The sequence below is a fragment of the Thalassophryne amazonica genome, chromosome 9, assembly GCF_902500255.1.
Source record: "Thalassophryne amazonica chromosome 9, fThaAma1.1, whole genome shotgun sequence".
Classification (NCBI taxonomy): Eukaryota; Metazoa; Chordata; class Actinopteri; order Batrachoidiformes; family Batrachoididae; genus Thalassophryne; species Thalassophryne amazonica.
The window spans coordinates 71,160,322-71,187,959 of NC_047111.1; the positions used below are offsets into that span (position 1 = coordinate 71,160,322).

At 41.3% G+C, this 27,638-nt stretch overlaps 1 protein-coding gene across 1 annotated transcript in view; it reads right to left on the minus strand.

Annotated features, from left to right (window-relative positions):
* Positions 1-4,429: 4,429 nt before the first annotated feature.
* Positions 4,430-27,638, minus strand: part of slc7a1a (solute carrier family 7 member 1a) — an 87,318-nt gene continuing 64,109 nt past the window's right edge. The window contains exons 4-13 of the mRNA XM_034178353.1: positions 27,089-27,247; positions 26,316-26,493; positions 26,054-26,187; positions 23,344-23,566; positions 21,292-21,428; positions 16,235-16,337; positions 12,008-12,213; positions 10,007-10,158; positions 7,842-7,950; positions 4,430-6,753 (exon numbers count right to left, since the gene is read on the minus strand). Of these exons, the coding sequence (XP_034034244.1) occupies positions 6,566-6,753; positions 7,842-7,950; positions 10,007-10,158; positions 12,008-12,213; positions 16,235-16,337; positions 21,292-21,428; positions 23,344-23,566; positions 26,054-26,187; positions 26,316-26,493; positions 27,089-27,247 (1,589 nt within the window). The 3' untranslated portion in view covers positions 4,430-6,565. The remainder of the gene's footprint in view (positions 6,754-7,841; positions 7,951-10,006; positions 10,159-12,007; positions 12,214-16,234; positions 16,338-21,291; positions 21,429-23,343; positions 23,567-26,053; positions 26,188-26,315; positions 26,494-27,088; positions 27,248-27,638) is intronic.

The following is a 27,638-nucleotide window of genomic DNA, read 5'->3' on the forward strand; positions in this document are numbered from 1 at the left end:
ATTCACGCATTTGCAAGAAAGTTCCCTATACCTCCACACCAAACGACAGCTCACACACTTCATTTGTTTCCGTGGGGTAAAATAAGGTGAAGCTGTAGGTGTGTGTGTGTGTACGTACACAACAGCAAGGACTATGTTTTCACTCAGACATTTTATTATGTCCCAGAGGATTTTTCTCCTTTAACATTGATGGCATCATCACACATTTGTAACTTTAAAAGTAGATTTTAGGTTACCATGGCAACCATGACTAACATCAGCAAAGGTGAAGGCTGTGATTTCATTTTTCACCAATCCTGAGGAGATATATGTGAAAGTTTCTCTCATCATGTAAACACAAGCAACACATGGGGAACTTAATATTTGCCAAAAGACAAAGCCCCACAGAGAGATGCTTATACAATATGTGCAATAATAATAATAATAATTTGAAGAGTGAAATATAAACAATATCTTATATACACAATTTTGACACAATGTTTCTGTGTAGGCTCTCAGTTGTCCAGGTGGTTTCCATAGTAGAGAAGCTTGAATCTTCGACTGGACTGGGTTGCTTGACGTGAGGACGTTTCACTTCAAATCACGGAAGCTTCCTCAGCTAAAATTCTTGCTCTGGTAGTCTGACTTCTGTCTTGACTCTTGTAGAGAAGAATAAACCAGAAGCCAACAAAAGCTGGAGTTTTTTAACCTAACCAGACCCCACCTACCGAGAGGCTGACTGCTATAGGCTAGTGACTAAACAATAGCTCTAATTCTAGTTAGCACTCTCCTAATGCCAGGACGGAAGCCTCCCCTGATGGATCCTCACGTCAAGCAACCCAGTCCAGTCGAAGATTCAAGCTTCATTAATCATTTTCCGAATTACAGAATTCCATTGTTGTGCGTATCTTAACTTCAAACATCACAGTGATAAAATTTATGAATCTAAACATAACTGTTTTAAAATGTGTATTTCCACAAGTTTTTTTTTTTGTATGAAATTACCAGCAATTCCTTGCAGATAATTGTAAAAGGTTAAAGTGACTCATGTTTATAATCTAACCAAACAGTAAACAGCCATGGCATGTTTTAATACTAAAAATGGACGGAAATTCAAAAGAAATCCAGTATATTGGAAAAAAAATAAATTCTGAGCAATAAATTTGTTTGAAAAGCAAAGCTAAATGTTCTAAGCTCCAGATGCAAAAAATACACAGCAGCTGCCACTGTGGAAATGAAGTCATCATGTAAGAAGACATTAGGAAAAGCTCATCAAATGTTAAAATTCTCCAACTTGTCAACATTTTCCAGGATTCACAAATAGGTGGTATTAAAGTACGTTTTTAAAATATTATTGTGACAAGTATATTATGTACAGTACAGTAAGGCTGTATATTCTATTCTCTATGTTGGATGGGTAAAGCTGCAGGGATAAGGGGTATCAAGGCTGAACGTCTTCAGGCTGGTGGAGATGCTGGTATTATTCCAGCAGACTAAACTCCAGAAAGTAAAGAATAAACCCTGGATTCCAACAACTGCAGGTGTACTGCACTGCTCTCTGTGCTGGGCAAGGAAACGGCAAGGATTATTCTCCACAGGATTCAGTTCCAGTTCAGCTGGAGCAGTCTTAACTCCACACATCCTAGCTCTGCAGGTACTCAAGTGTGAATATCAGTAAGCCTTCGTTGTAGCTTATGTTGATTTTCACAAAGTATTTGACTCGGCTGATCTGCCTGCTTTGTGAGACAGCCTGAGACTCTGCGGGCTCCTCAATAAATTGCTCAACATCATAGCCAGACTATACACAAGTGCTGTGAATGCCAATATTAGGGATGTGCCATCAAACTGAACAGCCTGGGACTGAACACTTCACTGTGCAACTGGCTGCTAGACCTCCTGACAGGGCGACCACAAGCATTGGGGGTCGGCGGCAACACATCCAGCGCCATAACTGTGAACACGGGGGGGCCCCTCAGGGATGTGTGCTGAGCCCCCTCCTCTTCACCCTGCTGACCCATGACTGCACAACACCAACCTCCTCATCAAGTTCACAGTCGACACAACCGTGGTGGGTCTCATCAGCAATAATGACAAGACCAACACAGGAACGAGGTGAACCGCCTGACCTCATGGTGTGAGCACAACAATCGCTCCCTGAATGTGGAGAAGACAAAAGAGATTGTTGTGGACTTCAGGAGAGCACATATCCAACACCCCCCTTTGACCATCAATGGTGCTGCTGTGGAGAGAGTGAGCAGCACCAAGTCTCTGGGTGGGCACGTCACACAGGATCTCTCCTGGACCACCAACACTACACCACTGGCCAAGAAAGCTCACCAACGCCTTCACTTCCTCTGCAAACTAAGAAGAGGTAGGGCCCCGCCCCCCCATCATGTGCACCTTCTACAGGGGCACAATTGCGAGAGCATCCTATGAAGCTGCATCACAGTGTGGTACGGCACCTGCACCGCATCCTGATGCGGGACCATTCAACACATCATGAGAGCAACTGAGAAGATCACAGGCACCTGTCTCTCCTCCAAGACATATAGCACCCGCCTCACCCACAAGGCCATCTGCATGGTAGGAGATCCCGCCCACACATTAAACTGCCTCTTCAGCCTGCTATTGTCAGGGAGGAGACTGAAGAGTCTCTGGGCCAGGACCAGCCGACAGAGGGACAGATTGACTCACCAGGTGGTCAGAGCTCTCAACACGCCCCCTGCTCTTCCCTCTTTCCCCTGCTGCCTCCCTCACACACAAACTCTGGATCCTGACCCCCCCCCCCGTCACTGACTTCTTACTCCTGACACCCACCTCACAAACACTGAACATATGTCCAAGGACTGCTTCTGCACTACATGCACTTTAAATTAGTTTGAATAAGCTCATCAATGTTGAATCACTGCTCAATTTGCACACGACATACTGTACCACCAGGTACCTCATTGACCACATTCTACTGTCTACCATATTCATACATTTATTTTATATTCTTACTGTTGTTCTCTTGCACATCAGAGACTGTTCTGTTTTTTACTCTGTGTTGTCTGGGAGACAGCGTATCGGAATCTCAATATGTCTGTGTATGCATTGCAGAACTGTCAAAAGGAGTTGTGTCTGGGTTTGCAAGTGTTCTGGATGAAGATAAAATACGATCCAGGCTTTTAATGACTTCGAGTCTGCCACGAGAAGTGTTTGTACTGAAACTGTTGAAGATGGTGAGACATTCATTGATCTTCACAGTGACATTCATGTCTTTAGGAGATAGGTGTTTAACCTTATGACTCCATACACTCTTCGTAGGCATCTATCAACCACAAAGTACAGAGGTGTTTAGGACCATGGTCTTTAAGGCCCTGGTGCTTGTAGCCTTACTGTATGGTTGTGAGACCTGGTCAGTGAACAGAGACATTGGTGACTTCTGCATAAGCTTCACTGGTATGTAGTAGTTGGTCACACACTTGCGTGGATCTTGTCATGGCGTTGTAACAGGACACAGATAGTTGGAGCAAATCGTGGATCCTCTGTCACAGTGCAATCTGGTGTACCACAAGTCAATGCTTGGCCCCATCATGTTTCATTTATTCATTAATGATATTACAAAAAGAGGATGAACTCTACAGTATGACTTTTTGTGGATGACTGTGTCCTATATCAGAGTTGCATCACCAAAGGACCAGGCTCTGTTGCAAGATGGCGGAGTGGTCACACACATGGCAAATGCAGTTTAATCCAAAGAAATGCAGTATATTAAAGATCAAAAACAAGAAAAACCCTGTACTGAATTCTTACTCAGTGATGGGGCACATCTTGGAGACAGTGAGTCATCATCCATTTTTAGGGGTAAGGATTAGCTCCAGTGTTATTTGGACTAAGCACATAAATGACGTACATAGCAGAGGCTAAAGGAACATTAAGGTTCCTTAAAAATAATTATATATAAGCACTGGTTTGCCCCCATATGAAATACATGTCCGCAGTTTGGGGCCCCACCATGCCAGTAAGATCCACCAAATAGAGATTATTCAGTGGAGCGCACCAAGATTATTTATGTCCAGTTATGAGTAGACAACCAGTGTGACAGCAATGACAAACAAGCTCAAATGGCAGTCCACCCAACAAAGGCATCAAATAGATTGGCCTGTACTCTTACACCAAGCTGTGCATGGAACTGTTGCCATGAAGATCCCCCTGTACATCCTACCACAACAACTGAACTCTGCACATGCTTTTATATTCAGCCATTTGCCAACAGTGACCAGTATACCACAATAGCTTCTTCCTGAGGACCATCTGTGAATGGAAGAAGCTGCCATCCAATGTGACAATCCTTACAGACACTGAGGCCTTCAAAACTGCAGTTGAGCGCCAAGAGGTGGCTTGTAAAGCAACAATTTATCTTTTTATTCCTGCACCCGCACAGTTCTTTAATCTGTTTTTATTGCTTTTACTTAACATGGTCATATGTCTATTGTCTTTATTTAACTATTTCATTTAAAAATAGCAGTCTTATATTTCCACACATGTAATTTTCAACAACCTGAGCAAAAGCTGATGGCCTGCTCAAAATTATGACAGACATAGACATCTGGATATCTTTGGTACTAGGTCTCTCCAGTGGATCCTTGGGTACCACTGAAATGACTGTGTCAAATGAGCAGCTACCCTGGAAGACTCAGATGAGGCATACTAGCTGCAATTTCATGGAACACTAGTTAAGATGCTATAGCCATGTAGTGCACCTTCCTGTGCATGATCCAGGGCAAGATACTTCAGTGCTAAAAAACCCAACAACAGGAAAAGAGACAACGAGATGCCCACAGATGACCAGCCTGCAACAGATAGACAGTTACATCTATCTATAGTTAGTCGGATTCGAACCACTGACCGTTCGGTCACAATACGGCTCACTGAGCCGTTGCCTCCCCCAAGCATTTCTGTTGTATGGTCGATTACATTGGTAATGGTGGACTTGGAGTATAGCAGGGAGGTTAGCAACTATAATAATGACTTGGATTTATAGAGCACTTTTAAAGACACCCAAATCACTTTACAAGTTGCATTATTCATTCCCTCGAAAACAATGGTGGTGGTAAGTTATTTGTGTAGCCACAGCTGCCCTGGGGCAAACTGACATAGCAGCCATTCTGCACCTAAGGCCCCTCCGACCCCCACCTCATTCATACACTGTGACTGGTTGGGAGCTGGATTCGAACCGCGACCCTTCGGTCACAATACGACTCACTCTACCAACTGAGCTATCGCTCCCCCCCCAGGCACTTCTGCTGTATAGATGTGTTGATCGGCAGCACCAACACATGCTCCCAGAACTACTTTGAGAGGATACAATGACAAAAGCAATGCTATTTGTGTCTTATGACTGCTTTTTGCCATCAAAGATGTGCGCAAACACTGACTATTTCTATAGTGTTTTTTTCCCATCTGATGCAAGCACTCAAAGCACTTTGCACTGCCTAAACTTCACCTATTCACACATGTATTCACAGAGTGCAACCATGTGGGTGTCCCATGTACACTAAGAGTAACTTGGTAATTGAGGACCTTGCTGTGTGATTTTTCCTGTTTGATCAAGCAAATAAACAGAACACCATCTGGTCACAAGCCTGCCTATCTGACCTCAAGGCCACATCGAAATGGCACACAGTTTTCCTGTCTTGAGAAAAGCTTATTGCTAGCTTTCATATTTTGTCAATATGTTTTCCAGTTAACTATGTTATTACACGTTGCTGATCATATTCAAAACACACAAACACTAAAACTATCAAATAAACTGTTGAAGAGAATGCAACAATCAAGATAACACTTTTTCCCAAGTGGCCAACCTTTGTTGCAATAAACGTCAAACTGTGTTAATCCATTCCGAAATCTAAAAACATGGAAATCACCTACAAGCCACAGCTGTGACATATACTGAAAGCAACCATCTGGTTCTGAGGGAACATGTGTCATAAGATTATTGACAAGCCACAAATGCTCCAGGTTCTTTGTGCAAACTCCCACTTTTTAGCAAAAACAGTTTGAGCAGCAGTTCAGTATTTTTTAATAAATTATTTACTTTATGAACTGATGTTCACAACTTCCTACCATCTAATTTTTGTCTTAATGGAAAAGAGGCAAAAGTTGTATTCAGATGTGACTTAAAGACAACTATCACTGCATCACTACTATTTATCCTTCTCATTACCAGACAAATGTGATGCAGTACTGCCATACCAATATTAACAATAAGACCCAAAGTGGAAACAAATATCACTCTTCCAGTATCAGTGAGCTGAAATGACACATTTGTGCCTGAAAAATACCCCCAGAAATAGGGGGTAGAAAAACCAGACAATAAAATATGAGGCTCACATTCAAGAAAATACTGAGATAACAGAACACTTATGCTTTAAAACTAGTATGAGTGTATATTCATTAGCTGTCTGTGTTTAAGAGGAGTTAAAGTTGTTCACAATTACTTTCCTGGAACACTCCATAAACAGAGTGGGAGTAGTGCTGTCCATAATACTTCCACACAGACAGACTGGGATCAGGACAAGTGTTCAGTATATGCTGTTAGGGCCTAAAAATCTCCGTCCTCTTCCCTGGCCTGCAAAACATTGTGAAGAAAGGTCTCCTTTTCTGGTGCTGCGGCACTTGACTGGTGACTGTGCAAAGGTTTGAAACTGATCAGCTCTTTTTCTGGAGCAAAGGGGACCGAAGTCGCTTCGAGGCTGTGGTGAACACCATAGCAGAAGTAGATCCCGAAACCTGAAAAATTAAAACGTGGGCCTGTTAGTCCAAGCAAGTAATCTTTATCATGTGCAATAGTAATTTACCAGTTACTGCAGAATTCTACTTCAGGTTCACTTGTTTGTGTGTAATGGGCTAGCTCTTCAGCATAATCTATATGACAAATACCTGGCCAAAAATTAAAAAATTAAGAAATAATCAGAATAATAAATTGGGGGATTCTGATGACAGCATCTCTGCAGAGATCAGGTCAATCCAAACAAATCTAACTCATATATTATGATGATAACATTAAACCGGTTTTCCATGTGGAAACTTGTTATATTTAAAGCAACACTGTGTAGAATTTAGGGGTGATTATTTGTAGAAATTCAATATGAGCATTCATAACCATCTGTTCATTAGTGTACCATCAACAACAAATTGATGCATTTACATAAGCTTAGAATGAGCCCTTCATATCTACACGGACGCAGGTCCCCTCATGGACGCTGCTTCCATGTAAAAGCTGTATGTTGATACAGAACCCAAAACAGATGCACTTATGCACATTTTGTAGTGTGCCTGGAAGACTGAAGAAAAAGACAATTCTGTCTAGTAAAGTCTCACAAATTTGAGAAACCTCAGTTTTGTGAAATGGAGGATCAAACATATTAGTTATCACACGAGAAGGCAAGTGAACATGAATCCTGGTCATCAAATAACAAAAATGTGAAGAAACAAAATCATGACTGGCAAAGGCATAATGCAATCTGCAACCTCGCCACTGGATGGCGCTCACATTCACGTCACATCAACACCTCTCCAATGCTTTTTGCACTGTGCAGATTCATAAATAAACCAACAGATTACCAGAGAAATCTGCAGTATGAGATGCTTACGTTGCAATATGTTTTAATTAGTAAACCTACTGTAAATGGGCAGATTAATACACTTTTGACAATTTATTTGAATGCACGTAGTAAGTAAGAAATCTCCAAGTGACACGTACTGAAAGTAGTTGCCACAATACAATACTGAATCAAGCCCCCCCCCCCCCCCCCCCCGAAACTCCGAAATCATCCTTCATATTTTACAGCATTTAAACCATGAATCTGCCAACTTACCGATCACCATCCAAACTAAAAAACGTATCCAAGTGCCTCTGTCCAGCTGCATCATCAGGTAGACATTGACAAACATGCTAATCACTGGAATGAAGGGCACCAGGGGCACCTAAAGAGTCAAAAAATAAGGAATGATTCAGGCTTGTAATGACAGAGTACTGTAGTTTCTGGACTCTTGCATTTGGACTAAGTTGCATTTGTTGTGTTTTATTTATTTATTTTACTAGCTTGGGAGGTCATGCAACATTCTTTAAAGACGAAACAAACAAAAACATAAAAAGTGTGTGTGGTGGGGGATTAACAGTACATAAAGTCACGGTTCTGTACATTTTTTCAGTACAGTGGGAATAAGAAACAGTATAAAAGATATTTAGCCAATGTGTCTGTCTTTCCAGATTGTTATAAAATGTTTTTTCTTGAATTCTTTTCAAATACATGTTTCAATGATAAATATGACTTAAACTCCTGTGCTAGCTAGCTATCTATCTATCTAGCTAGCTAGCTAGATAGATAGATAGGTATTTCAACACCCTGCGATTTTGCAAGTTCTCCCACTTAGAAATCATGGAGGGGTCTGAAATTTTCTAGGTGCATGTCCACTGTGAGAGACAATCTTAAAAAAAAAAAAAAAAAAATCCGGAAATTACAATGTATTTTTTAAAATAATTTATTTGTATGTTACTGCTGCAAATAAGTATTTGAACACCTATACCAACCAGCAAGAATTCTGGCTCTCACAGATCTGTTCATTTTTCTATAAGAAGCCCTCTTATTCTGCACTCTTTACCTGTATTAACTGCACCTGTTTGAACTTGTTACCTGTATAAAAGACACCTGTTCACACAATCAATCACACTCCAATCTGTCCACCATAGCCAAGACCAAAGAGCTGTCTAAGGACACCAGGGCCAAAACTGTAGACCTGCACAAGGCTGGGATGGACTACAGGACAACAGGCAAGCAGCTTGGTAGAAGACAACAACTGTTATGATTATTTATTAGAAATTGGAAGAAACACAAGATGACTGTCAGTCTCCCTCAGTCTGGGATTCCATGCAAGGTCTCACTTTGTGGGGTAAGGATGAGAAAGCTCAGAACTACACAGGAGGACCTGGTCAATGACCTGAAGAGAGCTGGGACCACAGTCAAAGATTACATTAGTAACACATGATGCTGTCATGGTTTAAAATCCTGCAGGGCAACAAGGTCTCCCTGCTCAAGCCAGCACATGTCCAGGCCCATTTGAAGTTCACCAGTGACCATCTGGATGATCCAGAGGAGGCATGGGAGAAGGTCATGTGGTCAGATGAGACCAGAATAGAGTTTTTTGGAATCAACTCCACTTACCATGTTTAGTGGATGAGAACAACCCCAAGAAAACCATCCCAACTGTGAAGCATGGGGGTGGAAACATCATACTCTGGGGATGCTCTTCTGCAAAGGGGACAGGACGACTGCACCGTATTGAAGGGAGAATGGATGGGGTCATGCATTGTGAGATTTTGGCAAACAACCTCCTTCCCTCAGTAAGAGCATTGAAGATGGGTCATGGCTGGGCCTTCCAGCATGGCAATGACCCCAAACACAGAGCCAGGGCAACTAAGGAGGGGCTCCGTAAGAAGCATTTCAAAGCATTTTCATGGAGTGGCTTGGCCAGTCTCCAGACCTGAACTCAATAGAAAATCTTTGGAGGGAGCTGAAACTCCAAACCTGAAAGATCTAGAGAAGATCTGTATTGAGGAGTGGACCAAAATCCCTGATGCAGTGTGTGAAAACTTGGTCAAGAACTACAGGAAACATCTGACCTCTGTAACTGCAAACAAAGGCTACTGTACCAAATGTTAACATTGATTTTCACAGGTGTTCAAATACTTATTTGGAACAGTAACATACAAATAAATTATTAAAAAAATCATACATTGTGATTTCCGGATTTTTTTTTTTTTTTTAGATTATGTCTCTCACAGTGGACATGCACCTAAGATGAAAATTTCAGACCCCTCCATGATTTCTAAGTGGGAGAACTTACAAAATCGCAGGGTGTTCAAATACTTATTTTCCTCACTGTGTGTGTGTGTACATATATATATATATATATTTCCTCAACATGATGTTCTTTTATTTTTATGAGAGTTAAACTCCAATAACATTCTGAGGATTCAAACCTTGAAGGAGAGCTTAGATTTGCTTTCAGTTTGTCTCCAGATGATGAAGACAAGGACAACACATATGATAAAGATGATACTGAGAGCTGTAATGTTCCACAAAGCCAGGCCTCCCTGCACTGCCAAGACACTAAACACCAGGATCAACAGCCCTACAACAAGGAAAGAAAGGGAATGAATTTACATAGATATGGGGATATCTGATTTGGCAATGTGTAATAAGATAATTAAACAATTGAATATGCATAAGGACTCAGCACAAATAGATACACTATAAGGCCCATGTCATTACATCTGCAAAATGTGTTCTTGTTTGTATCTGCTGTTAACAGTTTTTGAACACAGAACTGAAAATATTAATATTAATAATAATGTTAAAAACGGAAGTCCTAACATGAAATAGATAGCATAAAACGTGACGGTACAACCCCAAATCTGAAAAAGAAAAGAAAAAAACTGCATGAAAATCACTGCAGACAGTATGAATCCAATGTATTTCATGTTTATTTAATTTTTAACATTCCAGCATTTCAGCCCTGCAACACATTCCAAAAATGTTGGGATGCTAATGGTTTTACCAACTTGTAATATTGCATTTTCTTCTTCACAACACAAACATTTTGGCAATGATAAGGAAATGTATATCAAAACACTAACATTTTAACATCGTAAAATACTTTGTGATACTATGCACTTTTGTTAAACCTCATTGAGATAATTTGCCTTTCTCCTGAGTTCTTTTATGCAAAATACTTAAGCCTGGTTTATGCTTCTACAACTCTGTAACACCATCGCCAAGCAAACACGTCAACGTGGGCTTGACCCTTTCAAAGTCATGTTGGTGGGTGTCGCAATGCAAATTACCACCGGAATAGTAGGCTGAAGAACAAGGCATGGACATTCTTTCCTTCTGCACTACCACTGCTGTTGGTCAGTTTTTTTCAACAATCGACATTGTGCTGCAATGCAACATGGGAGTTCTGCATTTTGGGGTTTTAAATATTGTTATTCTTGTTCATGTTAGTATAACAGTGTTAGTCTTATTGATTTATTGTGTCTTTTGTACTTCAATTGGTTTAGTCAGTTTAGTTAAATGTCATGTTGCCGTTACCATGAGTGGGAAGTGGAGTGTGTTTGATGTCTTCCACCACTGTCTCTGTATGTAGGTGTGTAAAAATAAAAGCACCTGCTTGGGGCAAATTGCAGAAAAGACAAAAAGCTCTGGCTCAGTTTTCATTCTTCCGCACAGCTCACCGCAATATATTAAAAGCGAAGTGTGCGTGTGTGTGCACCATTGAACACTGACAAAACAGAGAGAGCGCACATTTGTCATTTAGTATGTTTATGTATTTTGGGTGAAGGTATGAACACTGCAAAAACAGAAAGTTGATAGGACTAATATTTTTGGAGAAACTACAGATATTAAATATTACAATCCAGTGTTTGTATTCCAGCAGATTGAACTTGCTAAATAGAAATCACGCACACACACATACAAGTATATCTGTTGTTTTCAGTGAGCAAACGAAGGAAAATTACACCACCACTGGCTGTGACAGCACATTGCAACGATACTAAAAAAAAACCAAAAAAAAAAACCCCAAAGTTACTTTAACTGCCTTGCCACAGTGACGAGAACAAACTGGTTGTTATTTCAGCTTTAACAAGGGGGAAAATGAGCAGCAAGAGATGCATTATTTTATTGCAGAGAGTCATCTGGTTTTAATCAGGTAAACATAAATAATTTGTGATGTTCAAGAGAGGAATTTATCTACACCCTCACAAAAAGTTAAGTTTTTAACAACTGTAAGAGCCAGGGTTTCCTGTTTCAGTTTAATGCTGTGCCAAATACTACAACTGTTATCTTTCAATTATTATTATTGTTGTTGTTGTTGTCGTCTGTCGTTAACTTAAAATTAATTTAATTAATTGAAGGATAACATGCTACCCGAGTGAAAATATTTCATCCCAGTGTTTGTATTCCAGCACATTTGTACCTACCTATGAAAGAAGCACACATGTTGACAGTGTGACTTGACAGCACAGATGGCTCAGGATTGTCTGGAAACATGATGGTATGGAAACTCAATCTTTCTTCCACACCAGGCAGGCTGTCCATGCTGTGGGCACTGATGCGGTCACTGATCTCCACCTCCTCCTGCATACGGGTCATCTGATAGGCCATGGTGGGCTGCTCCGGCTGGTACCTGACACAAAGAAAGCCAGTTCCCCACTGAGGCCTTATTATGGATTCACACCATGTAAAAATAACCACCTGATGGCTTTGATGTGTGCATTTTCTAATCTAGCTGATAATACAACAGGAAGGAAATATTATAGCACAGGTGGACTGGTTATTAGTAATGTCAATCACACCTTCAACCTCAGCCAAATTTTCAGGAACAGCATTTCAAGTCAGCCATAATTTCTCTCCTATGATTAAAATTAATGGGTTGTGAAATTGCTTTCAACATGAATGCAAGGTTGATTTTCATGGGCAGAAAACAGGTGGCGGCGGAAAGGTGGCGATCAGACCGGAAAATACATTCTGTGAGTTCTTAAAATGCTCAGTTTCATTCAAGTGATTTTGGTATGCACAATGCTTCAGGCTCAAACTGAAACCAACCCAAAAAAGTAGAAATTCTTGACAGTAAGCCCAAAGGGCAAATTTACTGATTTTACCTTGATTTTTAAAATAGCGAACTGATAAAAGTGATTGTAAGAACAATTAGTGAGCAGTGGCTCATACTTAAATTACAAAGAATTTCAACATACATTGTAACAAGAAATTTTGCTTAATTTAACAAACAGACCGAAGCCTAACCCAGCAATCATAGGGCACAAGGTAGTTTACACTAGAGGGCTGCACAGAGATTGAGTCCCGCCAGGTCCCGCGGGACCCAATGCAAATCTGGCAGGAGTGGGCAGTTAAAAAACCCACTGCGGGAATGGAAGCGACAAGATGACTCAATCAACAAAGGAGAATAGTGTAAAGTATGCGGTGTCCACACAGTACTTTCCTCTTTAATAATTTAACAGGAGCAGAGGACATTAACAGGAGCAAACAGAGACACAGCGCAGCGAGTAGAGTCTGTGTCTCTCTGTGTCACAGCGCAGCAGTTCAGTTACTGCATGCCCATTTATGGGCATGCAGTAACTGAACTGCTGCGCTGTGACACTATCTGTAAACTTAATGAAAACAATCAAATGTAGTGCTATTGTTGACCAGTGCGTCAAAAAACATACAGGCCAAGGAATCAAAACAAACAATTACATGAATCTCTATTAATCAGTGTTTTCTCCTGTGAGATGGGAGGAGACAGCGTTTCGCGGGTGCGGGCGGGACTGGACAGGCACATTGCGGGAATGGGCGAGAGTGTAACACACACATTGCGAGTGCATGCAGTAGCGGTCTGAAATTCAGTGGGAGTGGGACAGAGAAATTAGTCCCGTGCAGGGCTCTAGTGTACACCCCGGACAGGGTGCCAATTTATCACAGGGCTATATACTACAGACAGACAAACTCACACCAACGGTCAATTTAAAGTTTCCAATTCCAATTCTCTTCCTACAGAATGTATGTCAATATAATCAAAATTAACTTCTGAAATATCAAACAAAAGTAAGAATCACTGAAACAAAGAAACAGAAATCAAAAGGGTTAGGGTTAGTGCAAACCCCAGAAATCATTTATGGAACCTTGTAAATGTAGTAGTGCTTTTTACGTTTTTGAAAATACATGCTTTCACTTCCAGTTACCTGTGCTTCTTTGTCACTGGTCAGAATTTTGCCCTCACTACCAGCTTTTTGGTTACGCTCCCATCCACCATGGTGCAGTGACTGCCCTCTTACCAAGAAGGTTTATATCCCATCCATCCCATAATCTCTGTGTATATCAGGAGATCAGGAGTTGTGCCAGGAAGGCCATTCATTGTGATATTTGTGCTAAATACAAGTTAATCTGCCTATTACAAACCAGAAAAAAGTGAACAATCACATGGAGTGTTTTTGTAGCATATCATCTTACAACTGACTGCATATATTGTAACTGTTTATTCTATGCTTGTATTGACAGCACTGTATTAGGTAGTTATTAGGGGTGTAATGATACACAAAAATCATGGTTCGGTACGTACCTCGGTTCTGAGTTCACGGTTCGGTTCATTTTCAGTACAGTATGGGAACAAAATGCAAAACCTAAATTTGCTTGTTGTTTAAATTAACAATTTACAGTAACATTATACAAACAGGAAAATAAAATAATTGCAAAGTGCTGCCTGGTAATAAGTTAAATAAAATGCTCTCAAATAAATGACAAATGTATGAAATATTATAAAAAAAAATACATTGCTAGTAAACAGCTTTTAATAAAAACCTTTCCACAAGTAAAAGAGTAGCATAACGGTTCCAGCATGAAGCCCTATTCGATATTATTCAACCTTCATATTTTTTTACCAGAAAAGTTAACTTGTCCAAACTGTCACACTCTATAAGGGATATTTAAAGAGAATTAATGTTAAGGAATCCCTTTACTTTTGTACAATTTATTTTATTTTCTATCTCTTTCTATTAACTGTTTGTTTTAATGTTTGTTAATATATCCTTTTAAAAAAAAGTTTTGAAAACAAAAACATTGTGGGAGAAGCAAAAGAGTGAGTAAAACCACCTTAAAAATATTTAGAACTGCAAATAAACCTGATTCTTGGTTTATTTATTTTGCCATTAAAATTAGCCATCACTTATCAAAAATAAAATAACTTCTCATGGCCAGGGCTTCTCAAAGTCTGGGGACTATTTAATCACAGCGCAGCAAACAAGGTCAGTAGGCTGAGTGAGTCCGAGTGAGGAGGACTGTAGATATCCCTCCGCTCAGTGCTTTCAGGCTGCTGCAGGCAGCGGAGGAGGGGGAGACCCGCTGCTGCTCAGTGACAACAGAGACTTTCACTTTCAGTCGCCAAACATCAGAAAAGTCTCCAGTAACGCCAGGCAAAGTAGCTAGATTTATCGCTAGACACTTGAGAAAATAAATCAAGAGGGTTTGGAAAGTCCCCAGATTTAGCGAGAAAGTCGCTAAGTTGGCAACACTGAATGTAAACACACGCAACGCAAACTCACCTGTGAACAGCCCTGTACTGAACCGAACGTCCCGTACCGAAATGGTTCAATACAAATACATGTACCATTACACCCTTAGTAGTTATATAATGGCTGAGTGGATCCTTGTCATTTTGACTGGTGCTTTGTATGTCACATGACATGGATTATTCGTCCCATTTGTGGCATTGCATTTAGAGTGCAATTTGGTTCCATTTAACGTGCAAATTTGGTTCCATATGTTTCGTACCACTGCACGCTGTGCACACACACACACACACACACACACAAAACAAATTCACTGCGCTGTAAGATGTCTGGAGGCATGAAGAGCTGTTAGGAGGAAGTTAGAATGAAAAGCTGAACAAATTTCTGACGTGATTTTTTTCTGGAAGTACAGAAAGTCAGTGCAGTGATGCACCAAAATGTAAGTCCCTTTTCTGTCGTTTATAAATGAATATATCAAATGACAGGGATCTATTTTAGCCATTATATAAAACAAATAAATGTTTTTACATTCTTTCAATGGAATGAATATTTCATGAGGTGAAAGCTGGAACATACCATTCCTCATTGAATGGTATGTTCCAGCTTTCACCTCATGAAATATTCGTACCATTGAACTCATAAGCATTCATTATTTGTATACTAGCCAGTAAGGCATGTATCTGTGCTGTCTACTACAATCTTACTGATCTGTACCGATCTGTTTTTAGAGTAGTTCATGATATATACTGAATCCAATAATCATATACGCCGGTAATATTATAATAACCCCATTCTGTATCATTTTCACTTTCTCAAAATGATTTCAAAATTATTTTCCTTCTTGCTTGTCTTCTGGTGGCACCTATAAGAAGTGATTGCAAGGAAAGTCATTATCAAGAGGGACGTAAAGCAAACCACAGGGAATGTCATGCCTACTGAAGATGCCCGGCCCCTAAAACAAGGCATGATCGGCCAAGTACTTGCAGGAGGGGGTGTTGTGTAAAACAGGGCAATCACGGCGACTGCTTCTCCACTACTTCCAAGTCTGACTGGAATGCCAGAAACCTGATGACTCCTGAAACTGTGTGGACAGTCTGATACCCGCTGTCCCTGGTTAAGCGTTGTAGCTGTGTCGCCTCCACTGACCTGAGCACCAGGACGCAGGCTGCCACTAATGTGTAAGCCAGCAGAGTCCCTATTGACATCAGGTCCACTAGGTCCTTCAGGTCAAACAGGAATGCCATGATAGCTTGAGAGAGAGACAGCAAGAGAGAGAGAGACTTCAACAGTAGTCACTGTTTTTGTTTTTTAAATGTTCAAAAATTGTTCCCACCTTGAAATCTCACATCATGTTGTGACAATGTATTGTAGGTTATTGGCAGTTTTGTGACATCATGCTGAATTTCGAGTATTCCCGGTGATACATGGAAGAAGAAAGCAGCTACAGACTGACCAGCAACAACATGTCAAAAATACAATAAAAGCTACAGGATCAAGGGACAGGAGACATTCTTTCTGTATAAATAATAGACAAAGGAACACCTCTGTTCCGGAGTGTTAGAGGACAAGTTGGGACATGTCCAGCTCTCCACAATTTCTCTTATACTCACTCGACTGGTAAGCACTGAAAGCCGAGATAGACATGTCCCAACTTGTCCTCTAACACTCCGAAACGGAGGTGTTCCTTTGTCTCGCTTCATCAGCGAATCAGTCATGACGCGCGAAGCCTCCGCGCGGCTTTCCATGACAAAATCTCTTGTTAAAAGTGAAATCTGCCGGAAAATGGCTGATGTCCAGCTCTTGTGATAACCAGAGAAAGAGCACACGACGGTCTCGTATCCACAGAGCCATCAGCTTAGAAATGATCCAGTGGTTTGTGCCTCATCGTTGCAGCTCGGAGCGCGGCGCACCGACCGTCCTTAAAGCAGTCCTGAAAGCTGTAGTAAAAGTCCTTATTCTCTGTGAAGCCTGTAAAATTTTCATCGAAAGCCAGATAAATTTTTCGAATGGTTTCCAGGTGCCAGTCTCTAACAGCTTCTGAAAAAATTCTGATGGAAAAAAGTCCTTTTCATTCTGCCATTTCCAGACAATGAAAATCCGACGAGGGGGCGGGACCACTCCTTCCCAAGGCGTGCTCACAGGCGAATGACGTGACCGACAGGCGTGGAAAAACTCACGCATGCGCACGAGGGTTCAAGCATGTCTGACGTAAAAACATATGAATGAAATCCATATAGTTTTTGAAAAAAATAAAAAAGGTACAATACTTTGACAGACCTCGTACATATCACCGTAGTTAAAAGCATTTGAAACTTTGTTGTGTCACCCTAACCCAAGCTTAGAGAAAGAATTGATGTATCAATGTTGTGTAAACGCCTTTGATCGCCAGCACGACAAGGTCTAAAAAGATCATTATACCTAGGTTCTTCTGTGATAGCAAAGCCATCATTCATATTAACTACCAACCACACGGTAATGAGTCAACTTTATTCTGACCTTCAATAGCACCTGCTCCAGAATATCAAAATCCATAACGGTATTCTCTATCATTGAGGCAAAATGTCAGTCTACACCAGGCAATTTCACCCCCTCTATTCCACTCTCCTGGCTCCCAGGACAACACCCTGTTGTCTAATCTAAAGCATCATGATGGACATGATGAAGATGAGCTTGAGCAGCTGGTCCTGAGCAGTTTGAGGGTCAGACATCTACTGGAGGACACATAATGTCCCTAAAAGAAGGCATGAGTGATATAACTTTATTAAGCTTTAACAAATTTGACACTCCATTGCAGTCCATGTGTTGCTTTCAGTCTTAATTCTCATGCTAAAGAATTAAGAAATACCAGAAGCTATCTTGTTCTTCTTCCGTCAGATGGCTTCCTTGACCACCGGTGTCCACCACGGTGTTTGAGGGTGGCCACCCCTTGAGGCACTTAAGACTTTCAGGCCAAGGCCCCCTGTTGTAAATTCAGCAATGGAAGCTTTGAACATTGCCTATTTAATGTTCCCAACCTCCATAGGGATGCCAGAAACGTTCCGCTGGAGGAGTGAATTGAAGATCTGTCGCACAATGGGCTCCTCCAGACATTCTTAGTTCACCTGCACTATCCATTTGGGCTTGCCAGGTCTGTCCAAAGTCCTCCCCCACTCTCTGATCCAAATCACCACCAGATGGTGATCAGTTGCCAGCTCTGCCCCTCTCTTCACCCATGTGTTCAGAACATGCAGTCTCAGATCAGATGATATGATCACAAAATCAATCATCGACATTCAGCCTAGGGTTCTCTGGTACCATGTACACTTATAAGCATCCTTGTCTGAACATGGTGTTTGTTATGGACAGTCCATGACAAGCATAGAAGTCCAATAACAAACGACCACTCGGGTTTAAATCAGGGAGGCCGTTCCTCCCAATCACGCCTCTCTAAGTGTCTCTGTCATTGCCCAGATGTGTGTTGAAGTCCCCCAGCAGAACAATGGAGTCCCATGCAGGACTTCAGTCACCGACTCCAACAAGGTTGAATACTCCAAACTGCTGTTTGGTGCATACGCACAAACAACAGTCAAAGTTTTTCCCCCTGCAACCAGAAGGTGCAGGAAGGTGACCCTCTCGTCTACCGGGGTAAACTCCAATGTAGCGGTTCTCAGCTGGAGACTCATGAGTATCCCCACACCCGTCCGGGACCTCACACCCTGGGCAACTCGAGAGAAGAATAAGGTCTAACCCAGGGGTATTCAACTCGTTCTAAAAAGAGCCGAGAAAGTGCTGGTTTTCTTTGTAACCACCGACTCCAACAGATGATATCACTGATTAACTGATCCCATTGGCTCAAAATTATGTTAATTAGTGAAATCACCTGGTTAAATCGGTGGTTACAAAGAAAACTTGCACCCTCCTGGCCCTTTCTGGAACAAGTTGAATATCCCTGGTCTAACCCCTATCAAGGAGAGCGGTTGGACCACGTGGAGGCGAGGCCCACCAGATCTAACTGGTAGCCCCCCAACTCCCACACAAGATCCCGCTCCTTCGCCCACAGCAAGGTGACGTTTCATGCCCCCAGAGCTAGCCTCTGCTGCCCAGGTCTGATCCGTCAAGGCCCTCAACTTTCATGTCACCCATGGGACAGCACACACAACCCCAGTGGTTCCCCCTATGGGTGGTGAGCCCACAGGGTGGAGATGAAAAGTCCATGTCACCTTTTGGGACTGTACCCAGCCAGGCTCCATGACAAGGAGTCTGACGAAGGAGAAGAAGGACTCTTTCCAGGATATGTTATCTTGGAGGCAGTGGTGGGCACAGCTCAGATAATTCGATAGTGCATAATTATCGAAGCTAATGTTTTTGCTATCGGATTAGCTTTTCAGATAGGTTTTAAAACCATCATCGGACCAATTATCTTCCTGTAATTTAACTTTTTGGTTAGCTTTTTGGTTAGCTGTGCCCACCACTGCTTGGAGGACTGCGGAGGCAGTTGTAAGGTGTGGACAGGGCCAAGGGCGACATACTCTGCTGTGAGGAAAGCAAAGATGCAAGTGTGGGAAGAGTTCAGAGCAACAGTGGAGAAGGATTTTCGATAGGCACCAAAGTGCTTCTGGAGGACACCTCAGGAGTGGAAAATGGGGAAAAATCCAAGCTGTATACAGTAAGGATGGGACTCTGCTGACCTCAACTGAGGAGGTAATCAGGACTTGAAGAATGCGTATGTTTAGGTACCCCAGGAGATACTGTGGGAGTATGGAATGAAGGGGTCCCTTCTCAGGGCCACTGAATCTCTGTACTCACAATGCAAGAGCTGTGTTCAAGCCCTCACCAGTACGGTCAGACTCATTTCCGGTGGGGGTTGGCCTCTGCCTGGGCTGCGCCTTATCACCAATCCTGTTTGTGATATTCATGGAGAGGATATCGAGGCATAGTCAGGGGAGGAGGGCCTTCAGTTTGGTGGGCTCAGGGTCTCGTCACTGCTTTTAGCAAATGATGTGGTCCTGTTGGTATCATTGGCCTGTAACCTCCAGCACTCACTGGGTCAGATAGCAGCCGAATGTAGAGTGGCTGTGATGAGGATCAGCACCTCTAAAGCTGAGGTCATGGTTCTCAGCAGGAAACTAATGGATTGCCTACTCTGTGTAGGGAATAAGGTCTTGCCCTAAGTGAAGGAGTTCAAGTACCTCTGGGTCTTGTTCATGAATCCTTTGTGCCTCTTACAATATTAACTATTAATTATATTAATAAATAAGGAGTGTCACAATAACTGCTTGCATTTCATCTCATTTCCACAGACTGTGTCACTCTAGTTCAATGCTCTGTGCAGGAAGCATGGCCAACCCCTCAGTCTGCTGTCTGAGGCAAAAAGAAACAGTGAACCAGCACAGTTGAGCGAGCAACCGGATTATTCCAATCAGAAATTTTGTAAGTACAAATGGAAGTGTGTTAATTTCCCCTTTTCTTCCGAAATATGAACCTAAAAGTGAACTTGTGCCAATCCTGCATTTGTGCTGAATCGCTGTCTTCAGACAAAATCGGTGCACATTCAAGTTTACGCAGAAAAGTTTGTGTTCTTGTCCAAGAACACAAACTGATAGCATGACCAGGAACCAAACCCAGCTCCAGATGTTAGCACCCCAACTTCTACATCACAGAGCAACTTACTCCGCTGAAAGCTCAGTCTGTGAATTACTTGGGTCATTTTATGTGGGTCAGTATGTAAGTTGTGCAATCCTGTTTCAATATTCAGGATGAAAGCTGACGTCAATATGCAACTGTTTGTTGTGATTTGGCGCTATACAAGAAAAAAGTTGATTGATTGATTGATGTAGTTTTTTTTTTGTCTAAAACATCATATATTAAACACAATAATAAAAAAAAAAGTGGCAAGGGTGGTGGTCAAGCTGTTAAGTGCATGTGTGTTCAGTGTGAAATGTTCCTGGTTCAAAGCTCACATCTGCCCCTTCTCCACCTAATATGGAGATGCATTTACGAAGGACTTCTGGTGTAAAACCTGTGCCAAATCAACAAGCAGATCCACCTCGGATCTGCTGGGGCGACCTTAACTGAAAATAAGGGAGCAGCTGAAGCAACTTACATGATGAATAAAACATGTTTTCAGTTTAACTCTCAATGTCCCATCATTTCTTCATAAATTAATGAATGAAATGAACCTTCAGTCTTCATTTTTATTCACATTCTCTCTCCATTTCTCTTACCAGACAAAACTCCAGCGGCGATGGTGGCGGTGATGGGAGATTTCCTCTCACTGATGCGGGCCAGGAAGGAGAACAGCAGACCATCCCGAGCCATGGCAAAGATGATACGGGGCAGAGGGAACATGGAGCCCAGTAGACTGGGAAAGTATGTGGAATGGCATAAGGAGGGGGAATGGAAGAATAAAGTACCATCAGATGAGAAGAAAGGCAACAAATATTAAGAAAAGAAATGAATAAGTACATCCCAAGTTGCCCATCAGGGGATATGGAAAAATACAAGAGGTTCTTGGACCAGCTGTACATATATCTACAGTAATGGAATAATGTTACAAACGCATGCTTGATTCTTCCCCTTAAACACAAATAGAATGTAATCTATTGTGTAACACTCCCTTCCAGCACAATTTGTAAAACAAGCTGAACATTTTTTTTTTCTGTTTTACGTTGAAAATATAAAACATTCAGCTACAAAAGCACCATGCAGTAACTCTGCAGGCCTCTTTACTCCAACAAGATAAAACTGTCAAACAACTCTGTCAGTTTACGAAGTTTGCCATAGAGGTTTTAGCAGCCGCTGCATGTTAGAAGAATTAGTAGCTCAATGATGAAAAAAAAACAAAAAACAAAAAAAAAAACCCACATACTTGGTCATAATACGTAGGTGTCTTAAAAATCGATATTAACACCCTTTTCATGCACATGTGCTGATTTCTGCCAGAACTAATGTGGGACTTGAAAATACCACGTCACAACCCAGCAGTATGAAAAGAGGCTTTGGTGAACATAGAGCTGTTTCTATGCATGCGTGTTAGTGTCTCACCTGCCCCTATGCCAGGGGTGAGGGTTGCATTAGCAGGATTTTGGTGCTAATGTTGGCCCATCGCCAGCCACAGCTCAGATTTCATGGGTCACAGAGAACATAGCACCCAGGTAGCCAGGCGACAACATCCACACTTACACCGAGGGGATCACCACAAACATAAATACATGAACAAGCCACCAGCTCACTTATACAGGACACACCAACAATCTACACCAGGGGTCACCAACACTGCTCCTGGAAATCACCTGTCGCACTTGTTTTCCAAACTCTCCCCGCACTCCCTTTGACATGTTTCGATGACAACAGAAAATGGCTAACAAAGACTAGCTTATACTGTACGGTGATAAAACGTACTCACCCACAGGCAGAACCAAGTGTCTGTCCAATCTGCTAGCACAGATGAGTTACTTGTCTCTATGCAACAGATTCTGATTGACAAATCAGCAAAAATAATCTTCTCTTCCTGTTTGCCTGAAAAGTGTCACAGTGACATCGTAGCACCTTTTGAGAAAATTTGAGGGATTTTCAACTTAAAAGTGCTCAAAAAAGCAGTGTGGTCTGGAAAAAGACACTAGATGCTGCTTTTTTTTTAATGCTGCTGCATGCAGCCACATGCACACTGCTCGCATTTAGAAGTGTAAAAAAAAAAAAAAAGATGCTATGTGCACATGGGGCCTAACAAAGTCAGGTGTAGTCGGCCACTTAAGAGCAAGGAAAATCCAGATATTAAGCATCGGCTGTGGTTGCAACAGGTTCACATAGAAAATATGCAGGGCAGCTAATCTCCAGGGCTGGAGTTGGTGACCCCGAGTGTATGCACATTTAAGCAGCATTATTAAAAACCAAACACATACAAAGTTAAGTTAGAATGACAACACGCAGCTGCAAAATCGGAAAATGGAATTAGGATTACCACAGACGACGCAAATCATAGCAAAATAACTGACAATATCTTGTTTTTTTTATTTATATGATGTGTTAAATGATTTAAACACTGTAGTTTCAAGATATATCCAATATAATAATACTGCATTTTAAAATTAAACAAAACAGAAATGCAGTTTATGGTTGCCTAATGGTGCAGGTCAGTGTGACATAAAAGCATGCAAACAGGAATGGTGCAGTATATTCTCAGCAAGGCTTGTATTTTTAGGCAGAGGGTCAAATTTCTGCTCGAGTTAAAAATATATCATAACAGCACAAACAGATGGAGAGGGCAAGTGACCTACCTCGTAGACAGAGCACACAGAGAGCCCACAGCCACAGCATACTTTGCTCCTTCCCAGCCCACATATCTAAAAGCAACAGGCAGGGGACTGTTGTTATCCAACAGGTAGTACGGCATCATGAGGGTGAGGGCGGCAGAAACGCCAAAGTACGCCACAAAGCAGATTAGCAGGCAGGCCACGATGCCGATAGGGATGGCTCTCTGTGGGTTCTTCGCCTCTTCGCCTGCAGGCCCCACACACACACACACACACACACACACACACACACACAAAGATTTTTTTTGTGTGTGTTTGAAAATTCTTTGTTGTACTTTGTTTATTTGAGCTTTATCAATCAATCAATCAAACAACTTCATTAATCCCACAGGTGACAAATTTGAGCAGTCCATAAAAAAAACACAACATAACAACATATAACAATAATAAACTAAAAAAAACAGACTTAAGGAGTTAAAATGGATAGCCAGAATGAATAAATAAATAAAAAACATGGCAGACCTACAGAGCATTTAAAGTCGAATCACCGACGGGATAAACGACTTTTTTAAAAAAAAGGTTGGTTCTACACACTGGGGAAGCATAATGGCTTCCTGAAGGAAGCAGAGAAAACTCCCTTAAAAGAACATGACCTGACAAGGACGGAATACTTTCAGCCTTCCAGAGGATCTGTTGATTGCGAAAAGAGTTTAAATGTCTGTTTCACTGCGATAATCTTTGAACAAATTTTAACAGCGTTGTTCAGGCTGTTTCTGTCTTTCACTGAAAGACTGTGAAATCAGCAGATAAATGAAAAACACAAAAGACTCTCAATAAAAAACTGATAAAAGCAACAAAGGATGGCAGACCTGACACAAAAGGAATTCAATTTATGGAGAAGATAAATTCTCTGCTGTCCTCGCTTCACAATGGTGTCTGTGTTCACGTCAAACATCAGTCTGTCATCAAAAATAGTCCCCAAATACTTATATGATGTGACAAGTTCCACTTTTTCATTGTGTACAATACACTCCTTGGCCACATCCCTGTTACGTCTGAAATCAATGATGTAACTGTTAAAATGAATTAAGCAGTGGGACACCCCTCTGAGCCTGGTCTGCTTGAGGTTTCTTCCCCAAAAAGGGCATAAGGGAGTTTTTCCCTTACCACTGTTTACTAAGTGCTTGCTCTGGGGGGTTGGTAAGGTTAGACCTAACCCTGGTGAAGCACTTCAGAGTGACATATGTTGTAATTTGGCACTTTATAAACAAATGGAACTGAAATGTTGTCAGAACACATCACAACATTCTTGTGTCGAGGTGATTAGTGTGCCAGATAAGTGCTGGAATTTTTCACAGAAAAACAATTTAACAGACAACATTTTCATTCACATCGTCCAGTAACAGTTTCTCTCAATGTACAAGAGAGCAACTGGGCTTTTATTCACCAGAACTGGTTTCTTCTGGAATGAGTGACTGCCAATCATAGCAGAGCGGCACCATGATGTCAGTGGCTGGTCTCTCTAGCGCTACCAAACCGCTTTGTTTATGTGAAAATATAACATGTTTCTCATATGTTATGTAAAAGCGAGCGAGAAATAAGCACTTCTAAAACTGAATGCACTGTTTTTGTAACCTGATAACACCTCATTCTGTGGATGTTATAGCATGCACACCAACTTCCCCTAACTCAAAGCTAACTTCCTCTTTTATCAAATGCTCACGTATGCGCACACGCACGCCCTCCTGCAGATGTCGTTAAAACGTAAATAAAATATTGTTTGATTGATTGACATGAATATAAACATACAGAGGTGAATTTATCAATGATACATGGATAACACAATAAAGCATAAATGCTTATTTCCATTGTGGCTCTTGTGAAATGATCACGTGACAAAATAGAAGGGCTTGACTGAACATGTACAAATTCTAGGACAATAGAATCTTAAAAATTATTGTAAATAAATAATGTAAATAACAATCATGTATTTATATATATATATATACAGATATACACACATACACATAATGTACACTTTTCACTGGAATACCAATTAAACAACTGCAAATTATAAATAAAAATGCTCATATGGCTGGGGCATTTTAGCATTGCGTTATATTTATATACTATGGTTATCATGACATTGTGCAACAAACTGGAAAAGGAGCTTATTTTCTATGTGCAAATGCCAAAGTGAAGCACCCAACTATTCAACTGCAGCCGGTTGTGCAATATGACTCCTCGGACAAACACTCAGTTCTTGTTGCACAATGAAATCACCTCACATCCACATACGTATGTGTACTGAGTGAGCCACATACCACCACGTGCAAACTCCAGAAGTCATTCAGGGTTAAATATTACCAGCCAATTACAATTCAGAAAATGAAGGGGTGGGAAACACTGTGGGGCCACAGAGTCTGCAAACTGGAAGAGATTTGTAAACCATTCCCACTATGAAAGCCCAAATGACCTTTAGGATTTACACCTCTAATGTATGTCACAGGGTTTGACACTTTTGCAAGCGCATATGTGGGCCACAAGCACAAACCATCTCTGTGTGCAGCCCTCTTATGTAATATTCTGAGATGTTTTCAAAAGCTTAGTACAGAAGTGGTCCCACCTCCAAACTCAGTGACACCACCCCCAAAGCTAAAACAGCCTGAAAGTAGCAGACAAGAAGATAGAAAACACAGTGAAAAGAAGGAGCACTATTTCCAGATGCACTGACCTGTGGTAGCAATGCAGTCAAACCCCACGAAGGCATAAAAACAGGTAGCAGCTCCTGACAGGACGCCTGTGAAGCCAAATGGCATGAACCCACCTACTCCCAAACTTTCTTTGCTGGGTAGAAACTCAGTCACACTGAAAGCGTGAAAACATTTATGATCGATACGTCATTTATTTAGAGTCAGATATCAAACAACAACTCAGAGCAGACATGTTTGAGCTCAAAATTCATGTGTAATATGTCTGTCTGAGCATGGCCTTACTTGGTGGTGGAGTTACTGGTGTTACTGACATGTAGAATCTCCTCCGGGTCCACTTGCCAGTTCTTCAGACTGCCTTTGACCAGGCCAGAAACAACCATAAACAGCAAGACTAAGATGTTGATACACGTAAATACCTTGTTCACCATTGCAGACTCCTTTACTCCAAATGCCAGAAGACCTTACAGACACAAAAGACAGCAAAGAAAAAAATTCAAAACAGTGACTAGGGGAAAGCAGGATTAGCAGGGAATTGTTTTCACTGTCGTGTGTGTGTGTGAGCATGTGCATCTGTGGACAAGATTGTTCAAAAATGGCTAGACAGGTTTCCTTCAAACTTCGGGGGAATATTATTTGGGTAGACATCTGGAGGTGACTACACTGTGGAGTAGTTTGGTCAAAGGTCAAGGAAAAAACATGGTCCAAAATAACACCTTTTTTTGGATATCACAACAACCAAGAATCTTTAATGAATGATACTGAGCATACATTGATCAACAAAATATTTTTGATTGACTGGCATGAATGACATCATAATGAAGTGACACAGAAGTCATATGATGAAGTCATACATACTACAGACAAAAACACCATTACAGACATATATTTACATTGTGTGTAGCGTGTGCAGGGAATATACCTGTGACACAAGTTGTACCACCAAATTTGTGCATTTTACATAGTGTTAAGATCTGCTGCTTCATGCACTTGTTTATGCTTTATAAAAAGCATGCATTAGAGTGACACAGAGTGAACCATTGGTGACGTTTCCATACCTGTAAGTATTACGATGATAAGAACAGCAAACAAGTCGGGGTATTCTGCCAACACACCCGGTGCATTCATGGACATGTACTCTCTGCAGAAAAGCTCTATGCGCTTTGCTATCAGTTCATCAAAGGTCGCGCTCCATGCACGGGCCACACTAGAGGTACCTGAGATACAGAGACAAAAGAAGATCTTGTTTTTGTTCTTCGTCACCTGCAGCTAGCATTTTCTTTAAGACAAATGTCCCATGTTGACATAGCAATGTCTGATATAACTAGCAGTACATTTTAAACATGGAAATAAATTCAGTATTTTATTGACAACGTTCACCTCTGTTCTTTAACCTGTTCTGTCACTGGGGTTTTGGTTCTGCTTATCCAGATTCAGTTTTTCCTTTCTGCATTTGTAAACTGCTATACTTTACATTTCCAATTAACCTAAGAGGAGCATGCGACACATCAAAATGTGGAATTTCCACTGCAAACAACAGTGGTGCTTGAATGACAAAGAAAAAAAATCCCATGTTGCCTTTTTATATTTCAGTTACTTGAAGATCTG